This window comes from Amblyomma mixtum, chromosome 3 (assembly GCF_055824585.1).
Source record: "Amblyomma mixtum isolate Tamu chromosome 3, ASM5582458v1, whole genome shotgun sequence".
NCBI classification, from domain to species: domain Eukaryota; kingdom Metazoa; phylum Arthropoda; class Arachnida; order Ixodida; family Ixodidae; genus Amblyomma; species Amblyomma mixtum.
Genome location: NC_143014.1, coordinates 31060547 through 31088384, shown reverse-complemented (window position 1 = coordinate 31088384; position 27838 = coordinate 31060547). Strand labels below are relative to the sequence as shown.

The 27838-nt window shown below is 50.6% G+C and overlaps 1 protein-coding gene across 1 annotated transcript; it reads right to left on the bottom strand.

Annotated features, from left to right (window-relative positions):
* Positions 1-1930: 1930 nt before the first annotated feature.
* On the bottom strand, positions 1931-27502 carry LOC149349559 (protein kinase C iota type-like). Its single transcript, XM_089576794.1, has 11 exons — positions 27146-27502; positions 26985-27062; positions 26678-26872; positions 26516-26613; positions 23962-24098; positions 17623-17708; positions 16682-16757; positions 12946-13077; positions 6524-6603; positions 4870-4966; positions 1931-2027 (listed from the first exon to the last, which is right to left on the bottom strand). The coding sequence occupies exons 1-11, from the start codon at positions 27500-27502 to the stop codon at positions 1975-1977; spliced, it is 1389 nt and encodes a 462-aa protein (XP_089432920.1). The 3' UTR covers positions 1931-1974.
* Between the last annotated feature and the right edge of the window lie 336 nt (positions 27503-27838).

Sequence of the window (27838 nt, the reverse complement as noted above, 5' to 3'; positions counted from 1 at the left end):
TCACGTGCCACAAATTCCCCACTGCTCGGCTCAAAAGCAGAAACTGGCCTGAGAACACGCGCCCTATGAGTTATTTTGGGGCTTTTTGAGAGCGGCCGCGCGAGAGAGTATGCTCGATATGCGGACGAGGAAAGGTCCAAAGAATATTTTGGGTGTGGGTTCCGGCGATCTTGGTGTGCTTTGGTAGAACTGCCAACCTAACTGGCCTTTTCATCCAGATTATATACTTTAGGAGACATCGAATAGCGAGTTCTTGAAGGACCCTGCTACTCGGCTGCGTTAACGATTTTAAATAAAGGCATGTTCGAGGTGCTGCAAAGGCCGCTGCGCGGCTTGTACATGCTCACCTTTGGTGTCCTTTCCACGCATCTTTCACTCCATATGCTACAGCACACATCACAGAGTCCGACTCTCGGTGTACCTATACCGCGCAGCTGGAGAGTTCAATTACAGGGCGGCATGCATTTGACGCCGGCTCATTCCAAGCTTCCCAGCGCACACCAGTCCCCACGGCAGCGTAGCGCTCTTATTTCAGAAAGAAACAGATTAGTGTAAATGCTGCTTTTCATACCATGGCGGGATGCTTGTATACGCATCACCCAGCAATTTCCACAGCGCCAATATTTACCCGGCCCTCATTTGTGGTTTTCTTCTTCTTCTTCTTCTAACTGAGTTTTCTTAAATTTCCTCTTGGGCGTTGGACGCCTTTTATTTTCAGTTGGTTTTGCCTGCGATAACCTCTGGTTCGCTGCGGGCTTCCTCTCAATTTTTATTGTGAAAGCAATACTAGTTGCACTTTCAGCCAGTCGCGTAGCGAGGCCGGTAGCTACCAAATTAGCATATTGGATTGGATTGGATTAGATTGCATTGGATTGGATTGGATTGCATAACCGACGCATCACCACAAGTCTAACCACAAGCACCACCACCAGCTACACTACCAGCTGAACCATGGCGTAGCTACGGATATTGCTTTCGCAATTACCGGGCTTAACCAAGCTAAGCCACAGCCATTTTTTTTAGTCTTTTACGTATTACAATAACTGGTATACCTTAGAGCTTCGCTCTTACCTCTTGTCTCCATACATTCTGATGCGCGAAGTGCCGGTCACTTCAAGTTTTGAATTTGCAGTTTTAAATTCTAATCGGACTCTTGCTTTTGCTCGTTCGGCCACGTGGAGGACAGTATAGGTAGAAAGCTTTCAGCGCCCCGCTCTTTCGTGACGCCGCTGTGTAGCGAAAAACTGTAATGTACTGCCCGCTCAGCTGAGAGCCGGGTGTTCAAGAATCCATTACAGGCGTCTGCATAAGACGTAGTTGGGGAATGAAGTCACCTCATGGAAAGCCACGTTGTAGCTGCTCACGTCGCAGTATCCGGTCGTAAACAGGGCTCGGTTCTTTTCGGGTATATTTCATTAAAGGCAGTGAATTGAATATTGACCTAAGTTGTACCTTCGACGTGCAAATAGTCCCTAGGAAGAAACCCTGCCAAGAATAAGGGCTTAAATTGCCGAAGGGGATAAAATAATTCTGAGCTACACAGACGGCCGGATTTTCCTTGGTTCTTGAATATCATCCAATTTGAATAAGTCTCTCGAACAAGAACTTTGATACTTTGGGTCAGTAAGACATGCTTCTCCGGTGTGACCTTTAGAGGCGAAATTAGAGAGCTCGAGTATATTTTAACGCAAGCAGTGCATACAATTCCAAAAAAAAAAACTGAAGTATATGCTAAAGCGGGATAATTCTGTGCAGCAGGCCGGCCGCGCCATTGAGATGGCTTGCGCTTTGCGCGCCGTCCGTTCTCGTGTCCACTATCTGTATGGGCGCCGTCACGGGGGAACAAAGGAGCACCCGCGGCCGGTGTTGCCAGTGCGCGCGAATGTGGGCCAGAAAGGAGGAGACAAGAGAGAGGGCGAGCGACCGGCCTTTTTATTTCACCACTCCTTGGGTTGGTCCGAGTCGACGGCGTCACTAGGTGGACAGGTTGGAGCCTTCCTCACGCGTGGTGCTAGGCAGGGAGCCGCCTGCGAGAAAGGGCACAGCGCGTAGGCTCAGCACGGGTGGGACGCAGTCAAAGAGCGCGCCGCTGGATGTTGCTCCGCAGCACGCAACGGGGTGGGCCCTCCGAGCGCGCCACCCCTGCGCCCAGTCACCACCTCCCATCCCTATGAGGGAGAAGTGGTAGCAGGGTGGCTGCAAACGCCAACTGTCGTCGCACAGGCGCCGTCACCGTAATCTGCACGGTACATTCGCTGGTACAACTGACTGAGACGGGTCTGTCGCCGTCAGTAAGGTGCTGTCTACGAATCCCGGTTAAATGTCTGTCTATCACAAGCGCTAGGACTCCGCGGGACGGGCACCCTCCCTTAGAGCTTCTACATGACCTCCTGCACATCACGTCGAAGCCTGTGCTCCTCACGATCAGTATTGGTTCTGCTTGCTGCACTCAACATCGGCTCCGTCATTTAGAACTGACATTAAATAGCAAGCAAACAACTACGCGCCAGCCACTCCTGAAACTCGCATCGGAAGCTTCAGGCACTATTTTTCTTTTCTGTCACTCCGCTCTTTCTTTCCCCCTTACTGTACTCTACCTTTCAATTCCCGCTAGCCGCAGCTCAGGTGCGTCAGGGTTTCGATGACAGATGCCGCGGCTAGAAACATCCTTTCCTTTCATTTTTATTTCATTAAAAAAACCGCTAATAGCTTCAGATAACGTCTATACGCCTTTACTGACTTTCAGGCGCATGATTCACAAACAAAGTCTCGCAACAACATGAAAACAGTGCTAGTGAGCGTCTAAATGTGAAACTTTCTGGATGCCTAGCAGCTATACAGCTGCACTTAGCGACTTCGTATACGATAAATAAGCGCTTTCAATTCCTTCAAAATCGCAACATTTTCCTCTCTAAGTCAACAAGCCTCTGATGGCATTTAAATGGAGGTGCGCAGTAACGGAATGCACCACCATGGAAAAAAACGAAGACACAGACCTGCGCCCCTGCCCACTGCTAGTACACGCCTGTTCTCGTCCAAAATTCCAAAGGAACAGGGAGGAGTGTTAATTGAAATTATCAATGGGGAAAGCCAGCGATGGCAGCACTAGCATCTTGTAGACATTTAACTGTTGCGTTTCTCCAAACCACAGACTGCGGGCTCACATGACTAATATTTCAGCATAATGAGTTAATGAGACTCAGCAGTCAAATAACTAGTAGGCAGCTCGAACAGTATTGGCAGAACGACTTCAGTATGCATTCTTCCCTTTCGTTATTGTACGTCTCACGATTGCAAGCGAGAGATAACAGCTGACAGCTACAGAAACATGCGTGTGCGTTTTTTTTTTTTTTTCAATGCTGTAATTTCGCGATGCAGGAATGAAAAACTCGTCTTGTGTATGCTAGCCAGCTTTTGATTTTCAAAGACGGCAATTGACTATAGTCTAACAACGAGGAAAATTTCTTGAAGGTATGGCACGGAAGCAAACCGTGTAACTATTGAAGAGAGCTGCCAGAAAAAGTTTCCCACTACATCCCCCTCCCTGCCGGAGAGCCCATGCTTACGGTTTGTCCACATTCGCCTATTTGCCCCTACTCAAGTTGATCTTATACCCTTAGAAAACGGCTGATAGTTTCTGATGGCAGAACAGATTATAGTATGATAAGCCTTCTCGTGAAACCAGCTGGATCACTTGGCTTTATTAGATTCCATATGCTGTTTGGACGTCGAAGTCCTTTCAGAGCTGAACGTAGGCAGCGCAGCCTATTACGGCATAGCGTGCCCCTTGCGTCAGAAAAGCATCCGCGACCGATGTTTAAGCAAGCGGATTATATACCGGCTGCTTCATCTAAGCTGTTATGCAATGTTTGAAAACAGACTGAGTTAGAAGGGCACTTTTTTCGGTACAGCATTGTCAGCCGTGTAGCGCATCAGAATAAAGATAAGATGTGCTAACTGGTAGGCTGCTTAACTAGTATTGAATAGTTGACTTTTTTTTACCTATTACTGTTAGTCTCATTATTTATGGAGAGCCGTGTAGCCCGCCGTAAGTAATATTCCTATCTCGAAAACGCAGTTGCCCTCGGCACTATGGGCCAACAAATTTTCCTACATAGCGCAAACATATATGTGCTTTCGAGAAGCTCTCGGCCAAAGCAACCACTCCAGTGCGCGTAACTCGTCGCAAAGCGCCTCTGCGTTTGTGGGAAAGGCGCCTAGCAATGGCTGAACCGCGGCCACTAGTGCTGTGTGCCGGGGAGCAGCAGTGAGAGGAGAGAGGAAAGCAGGTGCGCTACCTTTTCTCCCGATCTTTAGCCGCACACTTTGGACAGCGCTTGGTCTTATGGGCCTTTTTAAGAAATCTTAGTTTGTGTTCCTTTTCTGCGGGACCTGTGGATTGAGCACAGGGCCCTCTGTTCCGATCAAGACCTCGCGCACCACGTAGCGTCACGAAAACAGCACGGGCCTAAACGCACGGCCCTGACGGCGTACGTGACACGAGTGCCAGAAACCCGGCAGTACACTGCAAGAGTTACACACACCACCTGTCTCTTACAAGTCACAAGCTGAAAGCTAAAACTGACCTCAAATTGTGCAACAATGCAATCGACGAACCATGCCTGTTAATCCCGTGTATGGCTAGCATATGCTACACAACTTACAACTTAATCCCCCGCTACTGCAGCAACCAGCTGCCGAGAGTGGATGATTCAGCCATTAGCACTCATAATCCGGTTCCTAACGCTCTAGTGAGTTAGTCCTTGTCATTTACTGGTAGTTCAATACTAGCGCCCTGCACTCTTAAGCATACACATCGCGCTGCGTCGAAACATAGATGCGCAAAAAGTTTGTGGCATTGAGACTTACACGAAACCTCGGACCAGTCAATGGGGGCGTAAAAAGGGTTCTTCATCAGGTCATCGAAGCCGCCCTCGGGTCTGCAACCAAGACGCCTTTTTGGATTCTGAAATGGAGAGAGAAGGACGGATGCACCTTTTGTCCTGGAGCAAACAGTACGCACGGAGGGAATGCCTGCTTCCTTCTCGGGAATTTTAGCTCTCCTCACGGGCAGAAAGATAGCAAAATGCAAGGGGAAAAATGAGAGACGATTCAAGGTGGTAAGGCCAAATGCGAATTAGATGCGCTAGAACTTCGGTTTTAACTTCCGTTTCCGTTCGAGACTCGGTTTTCATAGTCAAGCAGGCTTCAGGCAACGATGGGCGAAATCGGGGAGAAATCGGGGAGCCTTAGCGCTGGCGCCTAAAAAGTCCTGAGTTTGAAGTGCTGTACTATCTCGTTTCAGAGAGCAGCTGCAGCACGCCCACCGCCACGGACCCATTTTTGCAAGGCAATAATTCGCTGCGCTCAACTATAGCCCTCCTGACCTATTTAACATGAAGAGATTCGACTTCCTGAGTTCCCTGCTTTCGATGAACTCTCCAGGTCGAAAATTTCAAAATACGCTTCCCTTGATATTCTGACCGATACACAGCTTTGAAGTGCTCGTGTTCCGCACTACATGAATTACAATAAAATAAATTTAGTCGCACGGGAGTCGCAAGTTGGGTCTCACCCTACACGCCTTTGTTGAGAGGCGCCTCGTGCACTTATCGCACAATGTTCACGGCAACCAACGCAGCGGTCAGCAGTGCTGGCACGATTCTCTGTCGTGAGTCATGCAGAGCTTTCTTTGTGTAGGCGTTATCCGCACTGAGCGAAGACTGCGCCAGTGCAGAGATCTGGCGTATAAACGCCACAGTTACGAGATAGCCGGCGAACTGAGCCCTTAGTCTCATAGCTAGAAGCGCGTAAAGACACTTAAGTACCGTCTCTGACAAAAGCAGCCAGGCTGCAGGGTTTTCTTCTCCCTTGTATAGCTGAGCGCTTGTGCCACCCCTCTTAATCTGTGTAAGGTAAGCAGATCACTTCTCATCGCCTTTGAAAAGTTTTTGATCTTTAGGGAAGCCGTGATGAGAAGCAAACTATGCACCTTGTTTGCTGCTTTTGGTAAATACGGTACGCAGAGCCGCTCGCAGCCAGGAATGTGGTTCAGCGTTTAAATTAGGCCAGGCAAAGAGGCTAAAATTCCACGCAAAAAGCAAGCCGTGCTGGTAGCAAAAGTCCGCTGGACCGGACGAAGCCTGTCCATGCACACGAACACGACACGACACGAGCATGTAAAAGGGAACGAGCTCCATTTGTCTCTAACCATGCAGCATACGTCCTGCGTGGTGTGGCGCTATTTCGTCGTCCGGGTGGCCACGTACAGTCACCTGCGGCTCTCCTGGCATTCTTAGTGCCTATAATACGGTGGCAGCGTATAAGTGTGTCTCCTGCCTCAACGCGGAATGCCTTTCGTAGGCACGCTGCGTCCTCATGTAAGCATGCCCAAAGCCATGACGAGAATTGTTGCCCTTTTGAGCGCGAGACTAAAAATGAAAATTGCGCGGTAATGCTTCGCAGAGAAATTGTTTTCTACTGTTAAAAATGCTTTGCGTGACGAGAAGAAACGGGAGCTTACCTCTTTGAGGATTTCTCTCAGCAGCGTTTGAGCAGACCTCGACAAAGTCCTTGGAATTTTGAGAGGGGCAATCAAGGCCACTAGCCAACGAGAAAAGAAAAGCAAATATGAGTCCAATGAAGCACAATATACACCAAAAAGTCAGCACGCCGCAAACTAGTCACAGGGGAACAGTAACGTCAGTCCGAAGGAAAACAAGGTAGGCAAGCATGCAGGCACAAATGTTCAGGCGTCCTCGGTGGTCGCCTCAACTCCCTGCTCCGCCTCGCTTGGGCCGGTTTCTTCCACAGCGGTGTTTTGTTCTGTGTCAGGTGCCTGCGGCGGAGCGCCCTTGCTCGCGGAGCCCAGCAGCCAAGCCTCAGAGTCCCAGACTCCCACGGACCCTGCCTCCCCTTCGCTGTCGCCCTGGTGCCCCTCCGTAGTCTGCGTGTCAGTGCCTGCATCGCCAGACTGTTCATCCCCCGCGCCCACGCTGGTATCGCTGTCCTTGTTTTCCACTTGTACAGACAGGTCCTCAAAGGACGGCTTTGGGCTGTGCCGCCTTCTCGCTACCTTCCGCCGTCGGGGCGACTTGCGTAATATGCGCTTGTCCCAGCCCGCATAGCAGTACTGGTCCATGACGAGGTGGAATTTGGACAAGCGCAAACTGACTGCAGCGGTAGTTATCATCAAGCCGGCAAGCAACAGGAGACTGGTCCAAGCCCCATGGTAGTTGCCCAGCAGCGTTCCGCAGAACAAGCTGTAGCCCTGGTTCATCACTTTGTAGACGGTTCGGCACTCCGCAGCTGCAGAGTTTCGGTTTTTCACACGCAGTTGGCTCAGCATCATTTCTGCCTTGGTGACCATTTTCAGGTAGAAGTCCGACAATGCTGGCTGCAAAATTTCGTCGTTCAGCTCGCCGGTGCTGTTGAGAGTGAAGGCCCGGCTCATCCTGGTCGTGCAGTTCGCCCCACATCCGGTCTCCTCAGCTGCGGGCACCACCTCCTTGCGTTGCAGCTGCTCGGGAAACGAGTCCAGGTTGCGAGGCCTCGATACACTCGGCTCCATACAGGAGTGTATTATTCTGCTCGGAATAAGGCTTGTGTCACCAGAGAGCAGTTTCGTAGCCGCTTCGTCGAGGATGTGCCTCTCCCTGCCACGGTACGGCTCGCAGATGTAGCACTCGCCGACGACACAGCCGGAAAGCAATACGCCAGCCAGGGGAACGGCCAGGACGCTGCAGAGACCCAACACTGCCGGGCAGTAGAGCATGATGAGGCCTGCCTTGTGAGAAAACGAATTTCGCAGCGTAGGTGCCATGCCACGATCGTGGTTGAGGATGCCCATCGCTAGCGCGATGACCAGCAGTGCCCCCACGAAGCAGACTACCATCGCCAAGACCATCATCGTGAGTGGAGCGAGGGATCCAAAGAGGTGGCGCAGGCGAAATTTTTTCTCAAACTTCTGAAACTTGACCTTCACGGCAGTGAGCTGCTTGATATTGCCATTGCCGCTATTCTCGACCATGAAAGCCCTCGTCCAAAGAGCTCGCGCGAGACGCATTCTCTCTGCCACTGTCTTCTTCTTAAAAATCTGCGTGGCGTTCTGGACCAGCTGTTGCTGCGCCTGCTCAAGGCTAGTGCAGTTCACGTTTAGAAGCCCGTCGGTGTCGCCAATCATGGCGCGTATCAGCTTACCGCAAGAAGGGCCTTTGGATTCGAAGGGGTTCACGTCCAGCCTCTCCTGTAGGTACTCCTTGAAGGCCTCGCTGAAGTCGGCGTCTAGCTTCTGCGCCTGCAGTGCAGCCCTCTTCAGCACAGGGTGCGATCTGTTCCATGGAATGGGCGTATGCTTGGCCCGAAAGTATCCTTCCAGCTCATCCAGGCCACGGGCGTAAAAGGTCGACGTCTCGCGCAAGGAATTCTGGATGCCGAAGGCGAAGCCCACAATCAGCACGTTCACGATTACCGTCGAGATGGTGAGCGATCCAAGGGCGACGCAGTGTACGTTGTACAGTTCGTTGTAGAGCGGGGTAATCACCTGGACGCGCTGGCCTCCGCATTTGCCCATGAAGCGGAAACCCAGAAAGGCGAGCCCCGTCGGCACCATGAAGCCGCTGATGGCGAAGAGGGCCACAAGCATGCGGAAGGCCGATGGCTGAAACTGGGCCAGGCTGGCACAGATGCTGAACAGTCCCCGAGCGTTGCCGATGCGTTCCAACAGCTGCGCATCCTTGGGCGATGAGATGAACAGCAGGGCGAGGCGGCGTCCGAATTCACTCCAGACGGGGAGGAAGCTGCCGTCGTGACGCATCGGGAAGGCCTACCCCGTCGGGGTCATACCCGCCGGAAGCCGTGTGTGCCTTCGGTGCCGCCGCTGCGTGCCCACAATGGCCGGCGGAGAAAAGAACACACGTGCCCGCACGTGCCGTGCCGCCAGCCGCGGCCGCTTGCCATCCACGGAGCCAAAATCCAGACCACAGAGCGCGCGCCACGCCGTGTGAGCAATGTGCACTGTTTATTTGCAAGCACCGGATCCCGCACTTCTCATTTCACAAACTTATGCGGCTTTTGCTCAGTTTCACCTCCCCGTGGCATTGACTGAGCGGACCCTGCAGACTCAGTAGCAGAGCTCTGCGAGCTCTGTTCAGCCGACCTGGCCGAAATGAGTTCTTTCGGTCGCATGTCGTGAAAGGGACAGACGGACTTTGGGGGAATCGCCGAGATTTCTACGTTGCACGATTTAGGTGTCAGAGACGCCGCGCTGCTAGAACTCAGGAAGTCCCGCGCCCGTTCCAGCTGAGAAATCGGTATCGTCATTGTACTAGTGTCAACGACACACCAGTGCGGTTTCGATCGAGTTTTAACATTTTTTACCCTGATGGCCGGCTCGCCTGTCTCAATATCGGCCAAACTACTCTCCGTGTCCTCCGTAAACATGCCTAACAAGTCCTCGGAGAAGAGGTCGTTTGGCGGCTCAGGTAGACGCAACGGTTCCGGACCTTGTGGTTTTCGTTGCGCGAGATCAGAAGTTTTGTTCTGTTTTTTCTCTGCTTTACCTTCCCCCAGTGCGTCGGCCTTCCTGCTTTTTTCGTTTGCTTTAGGGCTACTATCGCCGCCCTTTCGAGAGGCGCTACCAGTTCCAGCTCTGTGACGCCCCAGCTTACCACCGGCGTACCTGTGTTTGCTGTCCTGAGGATCACCCCCCGAGCCACTACTTGACTGGCCGCCTTTTACGCTGCCAGCTCTGCGCTTTTTTTTCTTTTTGTGCTTTCGCGTCGGAGGGCGCGGTGGTTCCGGGAGTTCGGGAGGAGGAAGCATAGTGAGGTAATACTTTGACAGCATTAACAGTGTGGGCATCCCGACTGCGAATAGCAAGACCGCTAAGAAGAGCGTTAAGAGCAATGATTTCAAATACTCGAGGAATGAGTCGCAGAACAGTGAAATCCCAGTGTTGACAATGCCGTACACTGGAGAACACATTCCTGGCCCGCTGTCCTGCCTCGCTACGACAGCTTCCCTCGGCGAGGCTCCGGGCACTAAGACCAGCTCCGATTGCGTTTTGATGGTCGCGTAGTGCTCAAGGATCGAGCACAGATAGTAGAGAAGAGCAATTTTCACCGCGTCGTGGACTGCGGGTGCTAGCCTCTTTGAACGCCTAGATGACGCCGGCGTTGCAACTTTGCGATCGTAACTACTCCAGGCGCTTTGCGCCCATGAGAACCACTGAGCCTCATGGTGCTCGACGACAGAGGCTGCGGCCTTGCAACGCCGGCGCGGGTATCTGGAAAGTAGCGCAACCAACGTAGGCGCTGTTTCTTTGGTCGCTTCCTGCTTTTTTTCGCCTGTGTCCATATTCTTTTTAATAAAAAAATTTATCGATACGCCTTCGCCGCCACAGTACCGCAATACATCACCGACGTACATTTTGGCGAATGCCTCAGCTTTCTCACTGCGTGGCCACACCATATCTTGGGCGTAATCGAACTGCTGGTAATCCTTCCTTCTGTACGCATCGCAAAAGTAGCACTGCCCTGCGATCGCATGCGGCATGCTGCGTTTGATTACAAGCAAGGACGCTATGCAAGACACGAGCATCATGCAAGCCGCTGCCAGCAAAATATGACCAGCAATATCCGATATCGGCTTCCTCTTTAGCGGGTCTTCATCTGCCGAGTGGTTTTTGTGCCCGAGCGCAGTACCTGCCGCCGCGACGAGTGCGGCAATGGCGAGCGAGTAGACGGCAATGGGTCGCAGTATGGGGTAGGCATAGTATCCCCATATTCCGGTCATCTCGTCGAACCAGACAAACCGCTGCATCATCTTCGCTATGCCTTGTTCTGTCATCGTTCCGTTTTTCTTTTCGGGAGCTTTAGCATTCGCTTCTTTCCCTTGTTGCAATCCATGCACGGAAATGTCTGCCAGGATTTTGGCGGACACACTTCTCTCGCGCTCGGTAGCCTTCCACGCACCACTGAGCCGACTTGCCGTCCGGTTCCAGTTCACTGGGCTCTGCCTCGCAAACTCAACGAAACCGGAGAAAGAGAGGGGGTGCGGGTGCCTTTCCACTTGGCTTCTTGACCCACTTGCCAATTCCTCGCTGGTGAGGTTTGTGTATACCCTCAGGTCGTGTATCGCGTTCTCGAAGTACTCCGGAGCCTTGCCAACGCTGGAGCCAAGGCCGTAGTTGGCCAAAAAGGCAAGCACAAAAGCACAAAGTGCGAGGATGATGACTCCCTGGGCGACCGTCAGGAGCTTTGTGTAATAATACATGTAGGATGAGTCCACCTGTTGTCTTCTTTCCCCGCCGCACTGATTAGCGAAGCGTGCGCCGATTACACCTGCGCCGACGAGGGCCATCAGTGTCCAAGCGAACTCGGTGAAGAGCAGTAGCAGCTTCGTGCCAGGCTGGTGGGCGGCCACGAAGCGGGGCAGATACTCGGGCGCCACGCTGACGTCCTTGAGAAATTGGTTGCCCGTTGGACGATCCGTAATCATTCTGACGAGGATGGTGAATATAGCGCTCCAGGGCAGCAGGTAACACCTGCTGTCGAAAGCCTGCAGGTGGTAGCGCTCGGTCGCCCGCAAAGTGTCGGGCCATTGCTCTCTGGCCTTGCTGGGAACAGTGGCACTGCCGTCACCGGACGCGTCGCTGAGGGCGTCGCCACATGACACAAAAAGGGCGAACAGCGCAAGCACAAACATGAAAGCTGAGGCGATCATGCTATGCTTCCAGCCTGCCCCATGGTCCCAGCCGGCGCTCAACCGTGCCCGCCGGGGCTCGCGCCAGCTGACACGGCTGCGCGCGCACGGGCAAGAGCCGCTTTCGCCGCGTGAAGAGGGCGCTGCGGTTCTGTGCAGGGCAGTCACTGGTATCCCCGCGCCGCTGGGCATGGAAGGAATATGGCCACTGTGTTCTAATGTTGCCAGAACAGCGACCCCAAAAGTTTGCAGATAATTGCATGAAGCGGCGGCCGCCCAAAACGTCTGGGTTCTCTTCTATAGGGACTGCATACATGCGCAAGTTGCTGCTTAGACAGTTACAAAAATCACTGCTTCCAATTCCTTCTGTGTGTTAAATCACGACATCACTAAGCTGCCTGTACCAACTGCTCAGAAGATTTCTTAATTTATGCTACCGACGTTACGGAGGCAGATGCGCAGGGCACCCCAGAAGTCATTTTCATGCCGGGAGCGTCAGGCAGCGGCCGTCATATTCCTTCCAGATCCGTTGGCGGGGAGAGAGGTTCCGCGGTACTAAATTTTTCCAGTGAGTAGTGCAGGGACTTTCTCCAGACATCAGTGTAGAATGTGCCCTTTATTGCCACGTGATCTGATCAAGGTGCTCCATCAGTCGGCCGTTGTCCCGTTGGAGAGCGCGAAGCGTCTGGTAGTTGTTTTTTTTTTTTCTATGCAGCACGTTAAGCTACTGCCAGAAAACTGCGCTACTGGCGCCGCTGTTAATCGGGGGACGAAACGCAGTATTCACATTTACGCACTCGAGTGTTACTCGGGCGACCGAATGCAGGCAAGGTGTATGCGGTAACCCTTTCGCTTTTCTCATCAGACAGCCCGTGAGAACAGAAGCACAGCGTTACATAGACTGGGAAAATATAAAGCACATATGCAAATGGTAGCCACGAGAAATACGATGATACCAACACTCTATAGGCACCACCACAGAGAACATAAGTGCATCGATTCAACGCTGCGTGTTCAGCAGCTCTTTGTTTCACGTTGAATATCATTAGGTACGGTAACAATTTTCGGCCTTCATCCGTACATAGACACAGCATCAGTTTTGTTCTTTTGCCTTTTGCTTTTTTTCTGTCGGACCAACTAGCCTACCCGGCTGCATGAGAGGCATGGTTTCGGAAAATGTCACATCACTGTGCAAGACTCGCCTCTCCCGTGACTACCACCTCTTTGGGACCGAGTACTTACGGCGGTAACGGATGTCCCTCCTGGCCAGGTGCAGGTCAACGCCTTTCTCAGCGGCGTAGATGGCCAGCGGCGTTTTGCCGACCAGCATCACGAAGAGCACTATGCCGAAAGACCACCAATCGGCAGACATACCTGGAGCGGGCCATCGCGGTGTTTTACGTCAAGGAGCTTGTACGATGGACTAAGCCACACATGAGCGTTATCAGGACACATCACTATCAACAAGGCAGTCCCATCGAAACACGCTGAAGAGCTGAGACCAATCGAGTTGACTCACTCCTTTCGAGTGATTAGAAGTAAGGCAGAATCTTCATTATGCTATATTTCTTTTAATGAACACCCAATGCCCCTTTGCTAGCGCCAGGTTTGCAGCGCTTCTTGCACCTCATCCCGCGTAACAACCATTCGGAACAAACAGGTGCCTTGGTTATTGTTCCCCTGGTTAGTGTTGTTGAGCGCCAGAGCGAACTGCAAGGCCCACCTAGATGCAGTCTCGTTTCCTTCTGTGGTCGGCCAGGTCCCTGACACCAGTCACTTAATACCTGATTCTGCGCACGAAGGCACAGATTAATCTGATCGTAGGTGCAACCTAGAGATGTCATCTAACCCATATTTTTATCATTCCTTTGTTTTGTCTCCTTCTACGACAACTCTTTCAACTTTGGAGGACATTTGCTGGCGAGGATCTGGCACGCCACCCCTGAGCTGAGCGCCTAATGCGGTCTACTTTGTATTGCATGCTGGCTTAAATTGGTGAAGATCAGGCGCCAGGTGCACAAGGTTGTTGCTGGGCAATGGCAGTAGGCAAGCGGACAGTCACGAAGACGTTGGCCAACCACATCAGATTCAGAGACAAATCTCACGTGAGGAGGCTGTTCCACAACTAGCCGGCTCACCAGCTTTGGTTAATCCACAAGAATTGCTTCGGCAGTAAACGCACCGACAAAGATGAATTTTGTGAAGCTCGCCTACCCACCATTCTGGTCCTCCTGCCCGTGATTTTTTGCTGGTCTCAAAGTAATAACGTTATGAGGAAACACGCCAAAAGAAGGCCCGTTTGTCATGCTGCGACTAAAACAAAAATATTCGGCCTAGTCGGTGACGCCGCAGTGCGATTTTCGGTCCGCGCTTTCACATGAAACACGCGCCCAGCGAATTCAGTCGGAGGGACACGCAGGTTGCTTGATGTTCGCATAGGTAATCCATGAATAAACGCGACAGAAACGCTACGCGCAATGTATTGGTGATGTCGCGAGCAGCGTACTTTCAGATGCAAGGCAATATTTCGTATGTTTTCATCTGAATAAAAATTTAGGAGAGCACGAAACACTGCTTATGTGCTGTGAATGCGAAAGCATCTACAGCCGGCCAAATCGTTAGCTAGCGTGCTCGACGGCCACCTTTTTTGTGCTCCTGGTCTTCAGGACGAAGCAAGGTTGCGGAAATCTCAATATTAAGCACAGGCTTACCAAGCCCATGCTTACTTTAGCGTCCAGTGAGTTTGCTTCGTCCTAAGTGGCAGGAGCACAGAAAAGGTGGCCGTCGAGCACGCTAGCTAAAGATCTGGCTGGCTGTACGTGGGGTGTTCGGCTGCTGCGATGGCGTACTACTCTAATGCAGTGGCCAGCACAGGTTATCTGTTCGCTCCGTTCGAATGAAAGTTGATGAAGAATAGGCTACCCGAACTCAGCGCGATAGAACTGCTGTTTAGCGCGTGGGTTGCTGTGCTGCGGTGATGGAGCAGTGCTCTGATTACTGGCCAGCAAAGCTCATCTATTCGCCCCGGCCTGGGTGTGAAACAAACTGCGGGAGAAGTTTTTTTTAAGAAATACTATTTGCTTTCTTTCCTGATGGTGTAGGAACTGCCGATGACGTCATGAGGCGGATTTCCAGCCTCCAGAGCTATGTAACGCTTTAGCATTAAAACAGTCTGGCTTCCGCCTCGGCAACAGCTCCCATGTGACCCCACGTCGCCCGCCGTCTCGGCACTCCCCACTGGTAAGTCCTACAGCAGCATCACCGGCGCTGCGATTGAATTCCACCCGAACGGAAACCCGTCTGCGGCTAGACGTACGTCTCTCCCCGGTCGCAGACCGACAGAATTCGCAGCGTGGCAGGCGAAAATCGCACGCATGTGAAACGGGCCTGATAGCACAGCTACGGCACTAGTTAGCACTAGTGATTAGCACTAGTTACGCGCCACCGGAGCGGCAGATGGCAACGCTCGACGCTGCGGTTACGAACACACCGATAAGAAAAGTGTCAGGTATACGTTTGGAAAGCACGGCGCCACGCCAGCCGCACGGTGACGTCATCGGGGTATTTTTTTTTTTTTACACACGACTGTATGACGTAACGAATCGCCGTCAAGCGTCGTTTCCGAATATCCACCTACTGCTATATAAGAAATGCCAAGTGGAAAGTGCCACCGATCGTCGATGAATTAAGCGTGCACCAAACCACACCCTAATCACCGCTCTAGGCGACGACGGACAAGATGCGCTCATAGGACGCTCTTCATAGCAGTTTGCGTTTCGGCTGCAAGCTTTATCTGCAACGTGGTGACGTTACTGTCCAGATGAGTGTAAATTCACTATACTGCATTTAATATACAGGTTGTTTCACCTAAGATTTTTCATAATTTTTTAAAAATAGGCTTTTTGAGCGAGAGAAGCGCTTTTTCAAGCGTATTATTGTCAGCGGTGTAGTACATCAGAATACAGCTAAGACGGGCTAACTGGCAGGGAGGTTAACTAATAATGAATAACTTTTTAGCTATTACCGTTGGGCTCCTTAATTACTGAGGCGGGTAGACAACCGTAATTAATATCCATATCCGTCTTTAGAATTTCGAAAACGCGGCTAACCTCGGCGCTGTGACCCAACAAAATTTGGCTATTTCTGCGAGTTACGTGCACTGGAGAGGTTGCTTTGCCTGCAAGCTTCTCGAAAGCGCATGCATTTTGGTGCGATGTAGCCAAAATTTGATGGCCCAAAGCGCCGAGGGTAACCGCCTTTTCGAAATTCTAAAGACTGATATGGATATTGCTTACGGTGGGCTGCACGCCTCTCAATAATTAAGGAGCCCACCGGTAATAATTAAAAAGTTAACTATTCAATATTAGTTAACCAGCCTGCTAGTTAGCACGCCTTAGCTCTGTCCTGATGTACCACACAGCTGGCAATCCTATGCCGAAAAAAGCGCTCTTTTAACTCAGAAAGCCTATTTAAAAAACTGTGTAAAGACTTAGGTGAAACATCCCGTAGAACTGTTGCACACAGACGATGCAGAACTGTCTGTGACCTTGTCTACGACCAACGGCCCACAACTGCACATCGACTCCGGATTAATTTCGACTCGCTGAGATTATTTAACGTCGATCCTGCGTCCTCGAGCTCAGTGGCGAAACTTAATAGCCGCTCATCCAAACATTTTCCAGCAGATAAATGCGGCAGGGAGTGCCTCATTCTTTTTCCCGTTTGCCACTGGTCACCTCGGCCTTTGATAGCAGAGCAAGCGTAAAAGCTGCTTTCTGGCTCGGCTCTTGCACTACAAGCGAAAATTACCAGTGGTAGAGGGACTAGAGAATAGTCGCAAAATGCATCGCTTAATTACACACTGCTGAGTATTCCTAATGTTTGGTGTTGAAAAGAAATATCTAAGCAGTAAGCGACGTTTCATTCCAAATGATGGTAAACCATGCTTCAGGAGTCTGGTCCCTGGTTTCCTGCTTACCATAGAGCTCCTGGCGAATGACCTCTGGTGCCATGTAGGCCAGAGAACCACAACGGCACCAGGCTTCAGTGCCGATCTGCAAAAGAGCGAGAGGACAAAAATGAAACCTATGGAGTGAGTTAAATTTTCATCAGCTATACTGACTGAAACCTGCTATCCATTGCATGGTAGGTTTTCGGTGTTAATCGTATCAAGTTCGTTGCGGGATCGACTAATAAGCGCGTCGCTTACAATGCCGCTGTATGCCTCTGAAACATCGAGTTGATCAAATATACAAACTTGGGGCCGCAACGCCCGAGGCCTTAAACGTAGCTGCTAGGGCTTGCAAACAGTGCCGGTGTGCACCGCGAAACATCTGCTGCCGCCGTTGCTCCCGGAGTTCCTTTGTCGGCGGCCGATGACCTCGCCTTGCTCCATTTGACATGTCGACGACTGACGCCATTGTGACAGCTAGCCATGCATGTCAATGCTTGGCGGACCCAGCGCCTTGAATGTTGGAGTTATTAAAGCGCCTGTTCTACATTTACATCGCGCTTCTGGTGAACACATTATTCTGGACGTTCAGGAAAATTCTCAGCAATTGGTAAAGAGTTTGTTTCACTTAAGGGTGCCTAATTGCGGTTTTCAGCCAGCTATTAATGCAGCTGTTTGCTGCCAGGGCGCCTGAAAGCGAGTGGGAACTGCCCCGACAGCTAGACAGAAATTGAGACCCCGTCACACTCTGTCATTCAGAGCATATGGGCTGCTTCGCCGCGTATGCCTTTCCTGTAACTTGCAGAACACATGCGTAAAATATTTTTCCAGCTTTGACAGCGACTGGCGTCTCTTTGGCTACATGCTTCAGTACCCCCGTTTCGTGTTAGCATGAGCAATCGGCACGCTCCCGGTTGAAAGCATGCAGCAGAGCAGTTTGCACGAACTTTGTCTTTTGAAATACTGACCTGGCTCAGTCCAAAGTCGATCAGCTTCGCGTTTCCGCGGCTGTCGATCAGCACGTTCGAGGAGCTGATATCACGATGCAGAAATCCTGCGAAGTAGCGAACAGAATACAGTTACTAGGACGGCACAGACTAGGGAAGGAGCACTACTATTGGGGCTGCTGGGTTCCAGCACGCGATATATTCAGGGTTGTTTTGCTTCTAGTCTGTTTGGTGCTGAATTGGAGCGCAATATAAAACATCATCTACCAGCACCTTGCGGATAACTTGTACAGTGTATTCTCGTTAATTCGAACATCTTGCTAATTCGAACTGACACTTTGGTTTCCTGACACATCAGGTGCATTAAAAAGGCGGCTCTTAATTCCAACTCCGCATCATTCCAGCAAATTTTTGGTCCCCTACGAGATTAAATTACCGAGAATCTACTGTACTTGGAAAAGGTACCTGACGTGCCAGCAAAAATGTACGGGACAGCGGTGAGTCCTAGTGAGCGACAGGCTTACCGGACCGCGCAAATGTTATAATTGCGAAGCAGAGGAAAAGCGGTCGTTCGTATAATGGGCAGGTTTCGGGGCACAGCGCTCGGGAATATTGTGTTTACTCACCCCCAGGGCTTACAAGAACTATATTCACCGAGAAGGGTAAATAATACAGGAACAAAATTAGAAAAATTTTAAAGAAGCATAATATCAGAAAATAAAAAGGACGAATATCTTCAGAAGTCTATCTAAAGCACGCGTCAGTTAAAACAAAAGGAAATAAAACGCAATAAATTAACATGAAATAAATGAATTTAAATTGAACTACTTTCCAATCCATTATAATCCTGGCAAAAATGACTACACTGCTAATTTCCAATTGATCAATAGCCCAAATTAAAAAAAAAACATTCCCCTATGCTTTGACTTTCCCTTCCCCTACAGCAGTGACTGTCCGCTTCCCTCAATTTATGTACAAGAGGTTTAGATGCGACAAGGTAAGCGCAAAATTTAACACCAAACGCAAAAAAAAATGAAGTCACGACAAATTCAAACACAGGAACGTCACCGAGAAACTTCGAGCTCAGGTGTGTTTTGTAATATGCAGGGTGTTTCACCTAAGACTTTCTGCATTTGTTAACGATAGGCTTTGAGTTTGAAGAGCGCTCCTTTCGATACAGCATTGTCAGCAGTGTAGTGCACCAGAACACAGCTAAGATGTGCTAACTATAGTAGGATACAACTAAAAAAAAACAGCAGTTATTAATACTGGGTCACGGTCCGCGGCGTCCAGTACTACGCTGGCCAATCCCGACAGTGAACGAAATCAGCTTTTTAATGTTTGACTATATTATACAATCAAGAAAACTTTTAACAGGGCCTATTTTTTTTTTCTCGCGGAGTATTTCTGTGCGGTGGTCCTGAATGGGGGGGGGGGGGGGGGGGGGTAAGGGGGCTTCACTGCAAACTATAGGAGGCTGGTTAACTAATATTGAATAGCTAACTTTTTAACCATTAGGGTGAGCGCCGCAGCGTGGACGGGGCAGAGATTCTCACGTGGCACGTGCGCCGCGGAGTGACGCGATTTGATGGACACCGCAGTTCAGTCTCCGCAGGCGCGCCATTTTCGAATGGCGCAAAATGACACAATATTGTTGCGCCACGGCGGTGAGGGTAACTGCGTCGTCTAAATTCTAAAAACTGATATGAATATCAGTTTTTAAGGGCAATAGCTAAAAACATAACTGTCCAATATTAGTTACCCAGCCTGCTAGTTAGCACGTCTTATCTGCATTCTGATGCACTACATCGCTGGTAATGCTATTCCGAAGAACGCGCTCTCCTAACTCAAAGCCTAATTTAAAGACTGCAGAAAGTCTTAGGTAAAACGCCCTGCATACCAAATATACAGACATATAGCTAGGTGATTAAAATAATCGTTAAATGCTCTGTGATAACTAGTGCTTCAGGCAAGCTATTCCAATTACGGCACGTTTCTAGGAGCAATCTATGTGTATGTAACGGTGTGCGCTGAGTTGAAATAGTTAGCGCAAAAAACACAGGCACCGCTAACAAGTGAGAGTTTTATCGAAAGACCACTTGCTTTAATACGGCAAGGGCTCATTAAAACCAAAAGGAACTAAGCACCCAATCCAATCCTGTGCAATTTTTCATACCATTGCCTGCATTGTCTGCCTATTTTGTTGATAGCTGCATGAATGAGAGACGTTTTGATGATTACAGGAGATGTGTGCCTGGTAGTAAACCTGATGGGCTACATCGAGGCCTTGCTGACACACGTGCCTCCAGCTTTGTCAATTTCCGCGGCTTCAAAACTTTTTTTTTTTTCAAACTCAGGACCGCACTTCCGGTTAGTACACGACAGCTCTGCCAAGTGGCTTCCCGTTGTCCTGTCCCCGTTTCTGGCGTGCTCCCTTAGCCTTTCATTCAGGCAGCCGCGTCTTTGGCCTACCTATACCTCTCACTGCAGGCAAACGGTGCGGACAAAGCCGTGTGTCAGCGAGGCCCCGATATTAAGGCGGAAGCCTTTAATGGCTCATCGTTGTAAGCAGCAGTTGTCGACAAAAATGTCACGCTTTTCAATTGGTCGAAATGGTCGTGACGTCACCGTGCGCGAATTTCAAATGGGGCCAATTGTACTTTGGCTGGTAACCATGCAACCAATGCTTCAAGTAAGTTAGTTAGTTTTAGGGTTTAACGTCCCAAAGCGACTAAGGCTATGAGAGACGCCGTAGTGAAGGGCTCCGGAAATTTCGACCACCTGGGGTTCTTTAACGTGCACTGACATCGCACAGTACACGGGCCTCTAGAATTTCTCCCCCAAAGAAATTCCAGCCGCCGCGGCCGGGATCGAACCCGCGTCTTTCGGGTCAGCAGCCGAGCACCATAACCGCTGAGCCACCGCGGCGGCCTTCAAGTAAGTGGGACTGAGTTTAGTTAATTGCATAAGTAACCAATTAGCCTAATTTTTCTTTCTAGTCAGACCAGATAAATAAATAAAACAGAGTAGGAAATTGGTCGAGTTGGGGAATCGAACCAGGGTCGGCGAAGCGCGAGACGAGCACGCTAACCACTCCGCCATGCCAGCTCGATCGTTTGGAATGAACAAAGGCGCGCCTGGTGAATTTAGAGTATTTTTTTTTTCGAGGGGACGTTATTTGAATCCTTATTTTCGAAACGTGCACTGAGCTAGACAAGCGCAGCCGCGGTCCCCTGCGTAATAGTAGAAATGCAGTGCAGAAAAAAAAAGCCACTAGCTGGTTTATGATACGAGATTTTACGTATCTTGAGATCTTCGTGCGGGGAGAAAGCTTACCCCCTTCTGCATACAGCCTGTTTACAAACGGAGAAATTCAAAGTTCGCCTCCGGAGACGCATTCTCCAATTAACACAATTTCCAAATTATACTGCAAGCTATCTTGTCTGGGTATGTTAACTGTACAATGGTAGTTAATTGGAGTGGGGTCAGTTATTGCCGATATAGCGTATACCTTTTTTTTTTTTTTTGAGCGCTAGCATCCAGGTCCATCCTTTGGTCCTTGTTTTGATGGTGTCCAATGATTCTGAGCGTACGGGCACGGCCCTTTCAGGCGCTACTTGAAATTTCGAGTGTAAACTAATATTTTTCCGCCTAAATAGTACGCTGAGGCTCGGAAAATTAAAAAAAAGTACTTTATATGCGATATGATCGACGCTAAATTCGCCAGGAACAAATGAATCACTGTTAGGTGTGGACACCCACAGAAAGAGCTTCGAGTCTGCCGCGTACACAACTGCACATTGTGCCTAACAGGGTTAATACAGGAGGCTGTACTGAAGCTTGCCAGAACAGCAACTTGGGCTTGTTGGCTTTCCATCCTAATGTTAACAGAGCAGCACGTAGACGCGACACGAGAAGAGAGGCGCACGTAATGAGCGCTGAACATTCAACAACGTTTAATTGAAAAGGACACATCTTATATTCGCACGGACAACACACGTGTCACAGACATGTCATTTTACACTATGATACACACGTCGTCCTGCACACTCAAAGCAAGATTACCGCACGCACAACAGCTGAAGTTCCTTTTTGTTAACAACATGGACGGCTTGCTAACACTTTCCCCCTTCGTATGGCTATCTCGGTGGCCTCAATAATCTCGCGGACCCAGTGGTCATTGTGTTTATTCGACACTTTACATTGTTTGAATTCCGCGGCACATGTTTTGGAAAGGCAGTCCCTTACATGAATACCTAAATTCCTGCAGGCTTGATCACCGCTAATTTTGTGCTTCTTCAGTCTCTCGTTGGCGTACCTGCCCGTCTGCCCAACATACTGTTTCCCACATTTTAAAGATATTGAACACACAACGTCTTCCGCGCATTCCACTTAGGGATTCTGGCTGTTCATTGTGCACCCTTGCTGCCTTTTTGGCTGCACAATAAACCACCAGAATCCCTAAGTGGAATGCGCGGAAGCCGTTGTGTATTCAATATCTTCAAAATGTGGGAAACAGTATGTTGGGCAGACGGGCAGGTACGCCAACGAGAGACTGAAGAAGCACAAAATTGGCGGTGATCAAGCCTGCAGGCGTCTAGGTATTCATGTAAGGGACTGCCTTTCCAAAACATGTGCCACAGAATTCAAACAATTTAAAGTGTTGAATAAACACAATGACCACTTGGTCGGCGAGATTATTGAGGCCGCCGAGATAGCCATACGAAGGGAGCAAAGTGTAAGCAAGCCGTCCATGTTGTTAACAAAAAAGGAACTTCAGCTGTTGTGCGCGCGGTAATCTTGCTTTGAGTGTGCAGGACGACGTGTGTACCATAGTGTAAAATGACGTGTCTCTGACACGTGTGTTGTCCGTGCGAATATAAGAAGATGTGTCCTTTCCAATTAAACGTTATTGAAAGTTCAGCGCTCATTGTGTATGCTTCTCTTCTCGTGTTCCGTCTATGTTCTGCGCTGTTAACATCAAGAAGGTACTGAAGCTTGTCACATTCTTGCTAACGAAATTTCTAATAGTCTCATATCGATGTTAAAAATTTCAATATTATAGTGATGGCGGCTTTCTCAGAGCTATTCATGTACTATCGGGGGCAAGTGTCCAGGACGTGGGATATATTTTATCGCAACGGGAGGTCGTCTCCGGTACGGTGTTCCAATACTTCGTCTTTATACAAGAAGCAACGCTCTTGCAGCCCGCAACAACGACCTGCTGGTAAAATGGCAAAAACCGATATGAAATATAGCTTGCCGGAGCTTTACCGAAGTAGCGGCATACGTCGTGAAGTGCGTCAGCTTGTCTAACTCATCGTGTGGGCTGCTTCGTGCACCGAGTGCAGGGTAGGCATGCTTCCAGACAAGCGCCCTAGGCGAGCGAAATCCATTTCGTGCCATTCTCGGTACAGACCGTGATGACGCAGCGACGCATTTCAGCGAGCGGTGGTGAGTCCTGTGGCCGCATTTTATAACAATTAACATAATTCCCGTTTAATTTCGCCGTGACGTCCATGTACAGCACGTAGGAAAGCAAACGGCCGATCACGGACATAGACGGTCTGGTCGCGACGCCGCCGCATCCAGTCTGGCTGAGTCACACGGGCCCCGCTGCGCTAATTCGTCGCGCAAACCACTCCCAGTTTCTTTGCCGAGACTGAATTAGCGCCGATACAGCTCGTCGCGCGTGTCAAACGCGTCGTTGCGTTGCTTCGCGTATGGGCGTCGCTCCCGGTAGGCCAGTGCGACATGGGCTCGAGACATGTTTATGCAAGCACGTGGCATCATGGGCATGTTTTGGGCATGCCACGGGCATGAGCATCATGGGCACGACACGGCGATTATGTTTGCTCTATAACACCCTACGGCAAAGGGAGCAGCAACCAATGGCAGAGGACCAAATGGAATGGACAAGAAATGGACTGTTAGAGAATACGGCCCCAGGACATTTCTTTCCCCGATAGTATACGTAGGCTTGAGAATGCAGTGTGGTTAGCCTCGGAGACACGCGGATTAACTTCCTGAGGTGTGCTATACAGTCACCCCACGAAAAAAAACGGAGGTGCCCTCGGAGAATTTCCCCACACCGGGAGCGATACGGTGTTCCACCTTCGGGGCCTTCAGTTCTATGTGGGCGTATTCGCGCATGGGACAAAACCACCGTTTTATTTTCTTTTCGTTTCTTTTTTTTTGTTTCGCTCTGCCCTGCTAAATTTTGTTTTGAACGGATTAAACGCGTTTTACTCACTGCCAGGCGGTGGAGAACACAGGTCGATAAAAGCTTATTGAGAATATATATTAATTTCGAGAAGAACAAACAACGCACGCTTTGTGAGAAGGTGAAAGAGTGCCTGCCTTTTTCGTGAACGTGCTGTATGGCCAGGGCGACCTGGGCCGACAGCAGGCGAGCAGTCTCCTCCTTGAAAGGCCCCTTCTTGCGCACCAGGTCGCGGATGGAGCCCTCGGGCAGGTACTCCATCACGAAGCACCAGCTGCGACAGACACCGCACACTCCCATCAGTTCGGAAAACAAGGGGGCGGAAGAGAGCGGAGGAAGCGCTCTGGTGCCAGTGGGTACCCTTTGGGGGGAATTCACCACGCTTCTTTAATGAGCCCGCGCCACTGAACCAAATTTGCTTCTTTTCTTGTTTTGTGACAGAACGTTCAGGGGCGGCTGGGAAACGGTAACAGCCACATTAACACATTCTACCAGTGCAGTAGGCAAACAGGGACAGTGTTCGTGCATGCGTGCGTGTGTAGAGAGGGGGTAAGTGGGAGTGTGGATTGGTGGGGATGTGCTTGTGAATTTGTGGATAAACGGGGGAAAATAAATGGTAACAGAATGATGTGTTTATTTTTTAACGCGATAGCAGTAAGGAGCTCGTGTCGTAGAAAATCCGCCGTCGTCGTCGGCATCATTGAACGTCAGCGAGAAATCCACGAAAAATTGTCAGAGAGGCAACCCAGGTTTAACCATGCTAAACCATCAGCCAATTTGTTTGACAGAGCATAGATTCTCACAGTTAGTGACTTAAGCAATTTTTCCAGAAGTCTGAACATCGCCCAAGCAGCGCTGCAAGTACGCCTCTGTTGCAAGCCAATCAGATTACTTAATACGTTCAAAATTTCTCCCGGACACATTTTGCATTCATGTACTGCGGACGAGGCACAATGAAGCGCGCGAACGCGCAAAGCGGAACTGAATGCCACGGCTATGGTTTCTATGAAGCTTATAATAAACAAGCCGAAAGCACAATAGTGTGTGATCTAGGGTGCCGTCCGACAGCGGCGGGCATTATGCAGTCGAGCAGAAACACGAGCAGCCTCGGGTGCACTCTGGTTTCAGAGCATGACAAACGACCCTGCGCACGGCCTCAACTCTCGGATGCAGAGAGTCGTGTTGTGCCGCGTGCGCTCAAGTGAAACCTTCGCCTCTGTCCTTTCCCTGACGGGCATTATCATTATTTCCCGTTTCGAACTCGGATGTAGATAGCTTCCCTGACCGACAGTGCACCACACGCACAAACGGCGGCGCCTCTTGGAATGTGTCTTGACGAGTGTAACAACTGCGCCTGTAGACCATTCTGGTCTTTGCCGATGGGCGAATCAGTATTGAAAGAGCTGGGCTGTCAATGCGAAAGCTTTTTCATCGCTAGCTAACTTGGCACGTTCGTGTAGAGGCTGCAAGCATCTATGAAGCTTTTGTTTCCGCATTCGCTATCCTTCGCACCGTGCTGCACGATAACAAAACCTTGTTCTTAGGAGTTGAATACGGCTTTGCCCATCGATCGAAGATAAATATTCCGCGGATAATCGACGTAAGGCGTGGCACTTTGCCCTACAGTGCGATGGCGCACGTTTTGGGGAATGTTTGACGCTCCCAAGCGGTCTATGTATGCGCTTCACAGTGGGTAGTCTCGCGCGATTTGAAGGCTCTCGCGTTCGTTCCGACTAAAATGGACTTTAATATTAAATATTCAGGGGCGAGACAGTCTACACTCAAAGTGGCAGTGCAGGGTAAAGAAATTTTCGATTAGCTAAATAAGCGTATTCCTTTCAAGATTCTTGCCTTGTAATCTCAGTAGGTTAAAACTGAAGTAATCACCTTCATAACGCGTCAGACTGTGCAGCTGTCTGGAGCGTTTGTTGGTCTTCAGCTCTCGCTAGTGTGGTCCGCGCTGATAACATCGACATCCACAGTGCTTGAGAATAAGGCGGAAGGTCGCACTATAAGCGACTTCTGGGGGTGGCCGTGGGCAGGAGCGATGCGACGTAAACGAACCACCCTTCCATGATATGCAGCGCGAACAGGACGAAGGACAGAGAAAGGTACGCAACACAGCCGCCTGTGTTTGCGTACCTTTCTCTGTCCTTCGTCCTGTTCGCGCTGCATATCATGGATCATCGTTACCGACTCGCCCAACTTTCCACCCAAACGAACCACGCTGCGCTGCTCTAGCGCCACTCACGCATTATTTCGGGAAAATTTAGTGGTATGGTGTACGCATGCGCGACATTATCACTGACACATAGTGTGAGTCACTAATGCCCATCATAACCCTCAACTTCGACTAAGGCAAGCGCGAAAGCAGAGTGACTATAAGGAACCATTACCAAATACCGCCATCTGTCTATCTTCAACCACTGAGTGACTTCAACTTTTAACGCTTTAGTTCCCTAGAGTAATTCACCAACGTGCGCTAATGGCGGCGGGGTTATCGTGGCGGCTTAAAAAGCGCCATAACTGGAGTGAAATGGCCGTCAGTGGGAGAAGTTGGGGACGCATCAACTGCTCTGCAGCGCTTTCAACGGGTGCTGAAGCGAGCAGTGCCAACGTGTCCCACATGAGCGAGCCTCCAGAGTCGCCAGCGCTTCGCAAAAACGCGCCCGAGGCCTCAGCTCGTCTTACCCTTTGGCCGTCTCGAAGTAGGCGCGGAAGGTAACCACGTAGGGATGGTCCGTGACGGCCTCCCAGACGGATTTTTCCACTTCAACGCGCTTGCGCTCCTGCAAGCCAAACGGGCTCCTTGAGACACTGTGCGCAGGTCAACGCTGCCGCTCAGCTTTATACCTTTTCCGGGTTTTGGTTCTTCTTGCGAATGTACTTGAGCGCGGCCAGCTGGCGGTTGACGCGGTGGCGCACCAGGTAGACGATGCCAAAGCTACCCCTGCCTAGCACGTTAAGCGTGACCAGGGAGTCGAGGTTCCAGCTGACCGTCTCCTTGGGGTTGATCCAGATATCGGTGACCACCTTCTTGGGCGCGCTCTGACAGAGGGAAACACAGCGGCACTCGTGAGGCACCCGGTCAAACGCCGCGTGTCAGCTATACAATCGCGAAAACCACCGGCTGCATCGTCTGTAGTTCCCGAGTACTTACAGAATCTAAAGACGATGTGGACAGACCCGTCGGGGTCCTGCTCAATGCAAAATCCTCATCAGTTTGAACCCGGGAAAACTGGAAAAGCGAGAGCGTTGCCGGCTCAGCGAACTACAGACGATGCCAGATCGTGGCTGGAGAAAGCGCTCTGTTCAACGTACCGCGGTGCTCGTGCCGGCCTGGTCCATGAACGACTCGACCTTCTTGTCAGCCATGCCGGCCCCGTCCACCACTTGCTTCTGTTCGAGTTCCTTCTTCTTGAGCTCAGCCTTTGAGTCGTGCGACCGCGACTTGGCGCGCGTCGCCTTGGGCTCGACCTCGGCGGCCGCCTGGTCGTGCTCGTCGTCGTCCTGGGGGCGCTTTTTCTTCTTCTTCTTGGCCACCTTGGAGCAGGTGGGCTGCTGTTGCTGCTCCTCAGGCTCGACCAGGCCGGCGTCAGGTGGGAGAGGACTCATCATATCAGAGGACTTCCTTCGGCCAGCTACCAGCTCCTTGACAGCCGCGTTGCGCGAGGCCATGGAATGACAGCCGCCTTCCAGCTGCTCCAACCGCGCTGTCGGCCCGGAAAGTGTCGCCAAATTTTGCCTGCGCCGCGGCGAGAGATGCATGACACCGGACGTTAGCAGAGGTGCGCTTTCTCTGTCTTCCGCAGTCTGGGGTCTATGTAGCGTTTCACTGTCACTACAGACCACGCTAAACAAGCAACCCGTGGCTAATCACTCCCTTCTACAGGCTCAGCACAACCTTGAAAAGAGAGAGTCTGGTGCAAGAAGGCGCTGCATTCTATTCCACTGAAGCCAAGCTACTTCGTTCAGGAAGCCCAAACTAAAGCCAGCTTCAGGCTTCACGCAATA